This window comes from Malurus melanocephalus, unplaced genomic scaffold, assembly GCF_030028575.1.
Source record: "Malurus melanocephalus ecotype Western Australia unplaced genomic scaffold, MMel_1.1 scaffold_589, whole genome shotgun sequence".
NCBI lineage: Eukaryota > Metazoa > Chordata > Aves > Passeriformes > Maluridae > Malurus > Malurus melanocephalus.
In genome coordinates this window covers 91,743-101,161 of record NW_026623821.1, presented here as the reverse complement: position 1 = coordinate 101,161, position 9,419 = coordinate 91,743, and the positions used below count along the sequence as shown (strand labels likewise).

Below are 9,419 nucleotides of genomic sequence, written 5' to 3'. Positions count from 1 at the left end.
TGCACCCCCCGCCCCGCCCGCCCCGCCTGCCCCACCTGTCCGCCGGGCCCTCCCGCGAGGCCTTTGTCCTGCTGCCGCCGCCGCCGGCCCGCGCGCGCTCCGGCCCGACCAGGCTCCTCACGCGAGGCCGGGGATCCGCGGCCTACCTCCAGCCCGGAGCCTTCCCTCCCCACCCCCCGCCACCCTTCCCCTCCGCCCTTCTCAGTCCCGGTGCCCGCAGCGGAGGCCGCGGAGCCGCCCCCGGCCTCCCCCTCCCGCCCGTGCCGCCGCCGCCGCAGCAGCAGGTTCCCTCCCTCCCTTCTCCTCCTCCTCCTCCTGCTGCTGCTGCTCCTGCCCCCGGCGGCGGCGGGATCCGCGCGGTGCCCGGGGAGCGCTGGGCCGGGCGGCGGCGGCGGGAGCGGCAGCGCCAGGTGAGAACCCCGGGGGCAGCGCGGGGACCCTTCTCGCCTCGTCCCCGCCCGGCCCGAGGATGGGTGGGGGTGGCCACGGGGGAAGCGGTGGCGGGGGTTGGTAACGCGGGCCAGGCCGGGTCACGGCGAGAGGGCCGCGGCCTGAGCCCCAGGGCGGCGGCAGCGCGGCCTGGGCCCCTCACCGGGCACGGAGTAGCGCAGGCCCCGCGGCCCAGCCCAGCCCGGCCTGGTGGACACGGCCTGCGGAGCCCCGGGCTGAGGTTGGGGCGGTGCTGGAGGGGAGGAAGAGGAGGCCGAGGCGGTGCAGCAGCTGGCAGCGGGGCAAGGCTGCTCGCTTGGCGGCTGGTGCCTCTGCGTCCCGAGTGGGTAGGAGAAGGGTGCTGGAAATCTCACGGGAGGGCAGGAGGGAGTGCCAGCCTTGCCTGGAGGGTGGTCAGAGGGTCCCGGGGCAGCCCCTGGCGAGGGGAACTTGTGTCAGTCCCTTCCCCAGAGCAGCATCCCGGCGCTGGGATGCGAGTCCCGGCGGATGGTCGCCCCATGATGGGCGAGAGCCCTGGAAGCACTTGAACATCTTGGCGTTTGCGGCTTGTCTGTCATTTTCCTCGCTGCTTATATTTCCTGTTTTGAAAACTGGGCTGAGGGCTTTGTTGGGCTTTTAGAGCCCGTGACAGAAATACTGTTRTTTAATAACCACGTTTAGGATCCTATTAGTTTTTGAGGCTTGTGAGATTAGGGAGAGCAGTTGTGAATGCCCCCGGATAGATTCACTTTGCCCCTGTGACTTGGAGCCGCAGCGTTTGGAGGAAGTGGCAGGGACAAAATGGACAGTTCATAAAAGGAACAATTGTGCACTGCCTGTTCTAGAGGGCACTTGCTGCCCTTCAAGAACTTTCCTCATCACATATGCTCTTTATACAGCAAATCTTTATCTTCTGTTTCTGGCCTTTTTTTTTCCCCTACCTTAGTTCAGAAAATGAAACTGGAACAGACATTTCTGGAAATGAACTTGATTGGTGCAGTTGGGAAGATGTGATTCACAATTATAATGAACAGTGAATTTTGTCCCATTTTTTCTCAGTTCAGGATTTGAATTATGTGTTTCCTGATTTTTAACCCATTTACACAGTTACGCTGGGTGGGTTTTTAACCCTTCAGGTAAGGCATCCATAGTGTTGGATTGCCAAGAGATAGCCCAGRCACATCCAGGATGTAGAAGCTGCTGTTATTTTAGAAGTATCTGATGCTTTACCTTATAAATTAAAAGGTTTAATCGTGCACTATTTTCTTCTTATAATCCCACTCTGTGCTTGGAAGAACCAAAGCTGTTGTCAGTGAAATCTGGAGTTCGTGGAGATCGAGTATTTCCAGGATTGGCCAAAAATAAATTATGGGGTAAAGAATGTTGCTTTTTTTTCTCCTAGTCATGCAGCACGGATGAAAAGCTCTGAAGCTTTTAGTCATAACACTCTGGTCCCATGTTTTCCTTTTAATAAAGCATCCAGTGGGAGAATGTGACATAATTGRTTTCTTGGATTTAGAGATCTTGAAATGGCTGGTACAACAGAGAAGAGGAAACTCCAGCAGGGTTATGGTTTAAATACAATAATACGGTGGCCAAGTCATGTTATTATTACATGGAAAGGTTGCATTTCTCTTGCAAGAAAATGGTCTCTATGTGGTTGCGCTGCAGAKCAGGCACTTTTAAGTCTCATCAGTGGCATGGAATATTAAATGTCTGTCTCCTTTCCTTGCATTGCATAATCTGAGTGTTGTTCTCCCATAGCAGCAGAAATGATGGAAGAATTGCATAGTCTGGACCCACGCAGGCAGGAGCTCCTGGAGGCCAGGTTCACCGGGGTTGGGGTTGCCAAGGTGAGTATGAGTACCTGTGGTGACAGGTATGACTGTGTAGCCATCCTGTCCTGCACTTCACATGGGTTTTTTTAATTTCTACATGGATAATTTTGCTTTGCAAACAGAATTTTGTATCACTAGTTGTGTTTTGACCTCTAGTTTGTATGAAGTATGTTCAAGAGGAATGAAAATGGGATCTCTGTGAGCAGATGTTTTGCTATATAGAAGATTTGGGGCTCTAATTAAGTTCTTAGGAGTTGTTCCATCTTAAGGTAGCTTGTACACCCAAAAAACTCCATAACAACTTTGTAGAAGTGTGAATCTCCTCTGGCTCTTCCTTTGTCCAAGAATATCTTTGAGAGCTGATTTTGGCAGCTGGTGAGATACAGTTTCAAGTGTTGTGTGTTGGATACAACATGTAACCAGACTGAAACATTGAGGTGTTCCTTCTTGGGATGCGGGAGCTAAATTGTCTACCCCATCACATGGAATACACACAAAAAAAGTTTCCAGGGCAGCTCTTCTGTGTCTGATCCACAAACTGCCTATAAAATCCCATCTTTGTCCTCACRTACAGCTTCCACTTGGTCAGGAGCTGTCTAAAGCAGGGCACCTGCRTAACAACGTTGCATGGTTGCTTGGTATCCTGGCATTAAGCTTTGAGTTCTCCAGGTGTTGGTACTGTTAACGTCAGTCTTTCTGAACAATGAAATGGTGACAGAACTMATTTTGAACTAGGTCAGTGAAAATGAGTTAATTTTTGAGGGAGATACTGAGTTTTGAACAACATCAAGGTAGATGATAAAGCAACACATGGTTAGATTATTTTYTGAAGGCACTTAGAATTATTTTGAAAAGAAACATTGTAGACGCTGCATTTCTCAGAAAAGTACAAAGTGATTCAGATATTGAAAGAGTTTTTTATGAGTTCATGCTTTTCTTTCTGCTCTKCCTCTCAAACAAGGTTGAGTCTGGGAAGAGAGCATGAGGAAGCCAAATTCTGAGTTGYAAGAAAGTGTAGTAAGGCAAATTAACACTAAAAGTTAAGGGGTAACTATTTGGGTTGCTKAAGTAAGAGTGTGGGGATTTTTTAATTGTTTCTCCTACTCTTCAGATTTTTAACATACTAAGTTCTTCTTGCATAAAAGTTTATAGCATTTACTGTACTATGATCTTGTTTTATACAACATTACAACTTTTCTGTAATTTATTACCTGTTTCTTGCCTYTTTCCCCCAATTTTGTCACTTCAGCATCTTTAACTGTACCAGTACAGATAAAGCCAAACATCTTACTGGACAGCTAAAAGCACAGACACTGTTATAACTTTAAAGCCAATGTAYTCAGTGTTCACAAAGAATATTAGGAACTCTACCTTTTAAAGAAATAACCTCTAAGAGATACAGAAAAGGAAATCTTAATTATGTTTCCARTATGTGTGGAGCAGAAAGTACATGCCCTTTCCTGTAGGGATAAATAAGGAAAACTCATTTCTAAAGCAATCAGAGTAAAAAAGCCTCATGTCTTGGAGGCCTCACTTTGAGCAAAGTTGTTCTGTTACTGAGTTTTRTTTTTACCTGTTACACAGTTTTACCTTGTACTAGTCACTAAACTGTTAAAGTGCATTACACTTATTGCAAACAATATATTTATTTTCTTGCATTCTTGCTAATTTGCAGTAGATCAGCCAACCATTGATATGAATTAGTATGACTCTGCTATGTTGCAGCAAATCTTGGTTGCAATATTAATTTCAGCTACTACATTCCCTCCCAGGTTGGTGCTTCAAATTCCCTCCCTACCCCCCCAAGCCTCCGTCCGTCATGCTCCGCACTGGCATTGGTAGGTCACTTTTAAAGGGAATATATTGGGAAACCTGTGATACAATTTTGTGTGATTCAGCTAAGATTTTTAGCTGGCTCCAAAGAAATGTTTAAGGGAAGAACCATGGAGTGAGTAAGTGAGTGCCATCTAGTGGGACAGGGCCTGGCCYATCCTCCTGGGATGGAAGGTATCTGGTGCTGTTTATTGCATAAATGGAAGAAATGTCATCYTAGGTGCTTAGATGTGATTGGGTGAAGAGAGCAGACAGTTGTACTGAGCTTCCTGCCTTCCTCCCACTGGATGTATCTCACTGTGTATGGCTTCTTGCTTTAATGTTTAAAAACACAGGCTATGTTTTGGATGAACATAAAACTAAAGCATTAGTTTATACCTTAAAGCAACCTCAGCTTCAAGCCTACAGTTCCTCTGTGTTAGTAAAGAGCAACTATAGGTGCTTTGAGATATGAATGAGAGCAAGCTGATCTAGAATAAATTTTCAGGCTGGAAACTAGCAGAAAGCATCTAGCCATTAGAGTCATGGGATTCTGGAAGAGCTTTCCAGTAACAGTAGTAGAGGACAGAAATCCTAAACTGTTTTGGAAAACCACTRTGTGCTGTCACCTCCTGTGGTAGCYRAAGGCATAGCCCAATGRCTGAGGTCATTTGCAGCCCCAAAAGCCTCAAGGTTTTGTTGCAAGTCTGTTATAAAGTTTCTTAYTTAGTAGCTGAAGAATATATTTGACTAGAAGCTTTGAGTGAATCAAATTTATGAGCAAGGAATATTTGTAGGCAACTGTTAAACACCTGTGGTTCATCCAGGTCACTAGATAGCTTCAAAAAGCTGGTGGTCCTTTAGATATCTATACTTGCCATATGGTGAAGTACCATTTTCCCCAAATTTCCAGAGCAAGTCCCTGAATTAACACATGACACTCTGACACAGACTGTTCCTGCTTAGTTAGCTCCTGTTTATGTTTACTTATTGGGAAAACTTAAATATATTTACATGAGGCATTACCCTGACTAGACATCTTCCATGGGTCAGGAGGGCCAGGAGACAAAATGTGAGTTATTTCTCTAGATAATATTGTTTAATTTTGTCTGTTCACATCTTCTGCTTCCCTTTCCCTTATCTGGGTGCTGCATTTAAGATATCAGATGGACTAACTCCAAGGGATTTGTGTCATTTCTACAGACTTTTCCTGGATAAGAATTTAAATAAGTAACTGTGATGGGTGACTGTATTTGCGCACAGCCTGTCTCAGGCTTAACTTCTGTGGGTCCTCACAGCAGCACATGTATCTTCTACAAATTTGGTCTTCAAAAGATCTCCAAACCAAGCTCTGTGTGCCATTTTTGTAATTAAAAAAAAAAAAAAAGGCTGAAGTACTTCTAGGGAGAGTAACTTGGCTGCAGGAAAATTGTAGATACTTCTGACTGTGCCAGAATTGGAAAAGTATTGGTCTTTGTGGTAGCTAGCTCTCCCTTTCCTCCTGCTCTGTGGTAGCTAGTGCTCCCTTTTCACCTGCTTTGAGGTAATGCTGCAGAATATATGCCACCAAAAGTTGCTTATAAAGAGCAGTATTTTCTTATGTTGGWTTGGTTTTTACCCTTTCTCAGTAACTTGAAGTCTTGATCACTTCAGGCACTCCAGTTCTGTGATCTACTCAGCAACAGTTTTCAGCAGCCAAGTTACCAAGTTGAGAGTTTGTGTTTGAGGATAATCATGTCCTTCTTGGAGGGAAGTGGTGCTGTAAAGAGGTGGTCCCTAACAGGTTTCATAGAGAAAAACCAGTTAATAGGAGTTTTAAAACTTGAAGTGAATTTATCAGCTGCCACAGTATGTGCCATCACTTTATGCGAGATACCTGAAAATGGTTTGGATGCTTCTATGTGCTTCTATGCTTCTGTTACTTCAGATGTGTTGTCTGGCTGCTAGAGACCAGAAATAGTTGTCAGATCTCAGTTCTACTTCTACTCCTGAGCTGAGGGCTAGGATGAGTTGTGGGACCCTTCTGTCTAGTTTGCCATGAGTAAAATAAAAATACCATGTTTCCAACCAGAGAGAACTCTTGAGGCATAATGGAAGCAAGGCAAATCCTTCTGCAAATCTGCTTGCCCATCTGATAGAGTGGGGGTTACCTGTGAACATTTGAGAGTAGATTAAGTTCTTGTGGCAAAAACACCTCATAAGTTCAGGAAATTAGTTCCGGGGTTTCATTATCAGCAGCAATACTGAGCTTTTCTAAAAGTCCAGTTAAGAAGCAGGTTGTAATTCTCATACTTCTGTGATGCTTGAAAAAAGATAAGAATATGCTAATTAAACATATCTGATGCAGTAGCACTGGACCAGAGTAACTGTAAAACCATTTGACCATTTCACTTCGGTGTAAACCTTTGTGGAGTCAGCACTAACCTTTAGTGGAGCTAAGGATTGATTATTTGCCTTTGAAATCTGTTGATTTCCTACAGAATTCAGAGGAACTTGGGTTATCTTGGCTTGAGGTGGTGAAGCATGTCTGTCTCCATGTCTCCTCCATTTAGACATTAAGAGAATTTTGCAGTGCATGTTGCTGTAAGCCTATGTTGGAGACTCTGGCTAGGTGACTGGAATTCCTAGAGCTCCCTTTCCAGTATGAGGAATTGGAGAGTAGAAAATCGACACTGCCCAACTTGAGTTATGAAATGATGGATCATTCCTGGGAACTTGGAGAGGCTATGGAAATGCGCAAGTCATGGGAGGCAGGAGATGGTGAGGTGGGCTGAGTCAGCTTGGCATTGTTCTAGATGATCTGGTGGGAGCTATTAGCAGGATAAATTGTTTCTTTCGAAGTCTCAGCCATTGAAGCCTTACTGTGGGCTTTCCAGGGGCTCTGGCAAAGCGAGAAATGACTAACCAGATCCTGCAAGTGGCCAGATTTTAAAGTCTTGCCTCTGAGTAGGAGTCTTGAAAGTGCCTGCTGCTGTTGCATCCGCTTCTCAACATGGAGGCTTTGTTGTGCATAGGTAGGTCACAGACTTYGAAGCAGCAGTTGATAGGTGAATCACAAGGGAAAGAGCATGCCAGCTTATCTTGGAGAGAAATTCCTTGTGGAGGAGGAAGTGTGTGCTGTTCTTGTGCTTGTCATTTGGGTAAACACTATAGAAACTATTAGCTTGTTTCAGATGACCCACGTATTTGGAATTTTTGCTGACCCCCATCACCAGTTGCCTTGACAGGGTACAGTGGATGAGTGGGCTGGAAGTGAGAGCAGAGAAGTGTATTATCCCAAAGTGGTCTATGCTAGAAAAGCCAGATGACCTCTGGAGCAAAATTCATAAGCCCTTGCTGTGTAAACTATTGTATGTTTATTATTCCCCACTGCTACTTCCCTGGCAATATTCTGATGTTAATGTTCTTTGCCTTTGCTCACTTGGAGTTTTTTTCCCAAAATTCAGGTTCATTCCGTTAATGCCTTTAGTGTCATGTCCACTTAAAAATGGTATGCCAAATTAAGTACTGAACATTTATCCCAAGTCAGTTGCTGAGTTAAATATAAACAGTCAGGAATGATAAAATATATACTTGAAGTGGTTTTTACACACACACTCACTGACTGTTGGGTGACACGACATACTTGAATATATGGTTTGTCACATCCATGCCTAAACCTGTTAATATAAGCAGTTGATACCTAATTTCACACATAACTTCATGTTATGTCTGGATAATCAGGAAAACTTGCTTTTTCTTTCTCTTGCCTCACTACGTGAGAAGAGGTGCAACKGAGCACTGGGTCACTGAAACATCCTAGGTGTTGCATCTTTATTGCTTTGAGTACAGTGTATCGTAGTAAACAATTTGAGTTTCCATAGCCAGATTGCCTCAAAACAAGACTTTTTGCCATCTTTGCCAAGTTCAGCTCTTGTCTGTAAAGGTGTAATCCTTTAGAGTAAGTGAAGTGTTAATGGAAGATCCTCAAAGTAATCAGGGGAAAGGGAAGTTCATGCATTTGACCCATTCCATGGGTCAGAACATGTCTACAAATAATTAAATATGCATTTGTTCACAAATTAATACACATTAACAGTGAAATTGCTGTATACCTGCAGACAATGACAAGCTGTTCTGTTCCAGCTCCATAGTGAAGGAGTTGGTTCCTTCTTGCCCGTTCTACTACTACACTGAGCTGAACTTTACCACACTGTCAGTGTAGGTTCTAGAGGAAAGTTTAAAATAAAGCAAAAAAAGGGGGTTTTTTTCTGTTCAAGAATCTGATCAGCATCAAACTACTTTTTCATTGATGCAAGAAATGGTTTTGATTCCAGAGTTAAAAATTKCCCACACAAGTTAGTACAGGTAGTTGTAGTACTGGCAGTAAGAAAAACATTGTGGATTTTGTATTAGGCATTTTTCCAGCTGCTTACATCCCAGAACTTTACATTCAGGCATAAACTGAGTGGATTTTTTGTATTGGACAAGATAAACTTGTATTTCTGGAAAAGATCTTAGCATCATTTCTAGCTAAAAGTGGCTGCATCAATTAATTCTCCAGGTCATCCCAGAATACAGGGGACTTGCAGAAGAATTGTCCTGTGTAAGCCACTGACATTCCCCTTCAGTCATAATCCTCCTGGAAAGTTCAAATGTGGTGGTTTTGGAACAGCAGCTCCCATCATTTGCTATCCATCTGCAAAATGGAGGCAGCAAGATTTAAGTGAGTGTGGAAACGACTTTCGCTTTCATCTTCATCTTGTCAGAACCCCAATGTGAGACTAGCAAATGCTCATTTGGAGAGATCCTCCAGTATCTCAGAAGCTCTCACTGGCACAGGAGGTTAGTTAGGATGTGCTGTTGGGGMTGGAGTTCCTGAGAGCTAGGAAAGATTTTGGAGGGCAGCATTTGYGCAGTTTATAAACAAGCTTTTTTTCATGAGYGAAGGGATTAACTTTCTGTTGTCACTTGCTGTAAGATTTTACAACTTATTTTAGCAGTGAGGTTTTCACATAGATGTAGCGAAGGTTAATGTTGGCAGTTTTGTTAAGTTCTATTGGCCGAGGAGTGAATTCCTGGAACAACCAAGAGTTCTACCTATAACATCTGTGAGCCATCACATTGGGTAGTGGGGAGCTTRTTGCTTTCCTTAAAAAGCAACTATTGCTGAAGAGATGAGGTGAAACATCTCTCTGGTCCTGAGCTATTGGTGTGATCCCATATAATATGGGATAATGGTATGGCTTCAAGAATGTAAACCTACAGTTTTTCTCTAAGGGAATCCTAAATGTTTAGCTTCTTGAGCTGTTCAGATGTTGGGTTTTCTTTTTTTTTTTTTTTTTTTTTTTTTTTTTTTTT

The 9,419-nt window shown here is 44.0% G+C and overlaps 1 protein-coding gene across 6 annotated transcripts in view; it reads left to right on the top strand.

The window, feature by feature from the left end:
- Positions 1–349: 349 nt before the first annotated feature.
- The window catches only part of TLK2 (tousled like kinase 2), a 43,008-nt gene continuing 33,938 nt past the window's right edge, over positions 350–9,419 (top strand). For 2 of the 6 annotated variants that reach the window (XM_057382844.1, XM_057382839.1), the window contains exons 1-3: positions 353–410; positions 2,194–2,282; positions 4,040–4,105. In XM_057382844.1, coding sequence (XP_057238827.1) covers positions 2,202–2,282; positions 4,040–4,105 — 147 coding nt within the window. In that variant the 5' untranslated portion in view covers positions 353–410; positions 2,194–2,201. Of the gene's footprint in view, positions 411–1,724; positions 1,803–2,193; positions 2,283–4,039; positions 4,106–9,419 lie in introns of all 6 variants that reach the window. The other 4 variants (XM_057382842.1, XM_057382840.1, XM_057382841.1 and 1 more) reach the window with 4 other exon arrangements.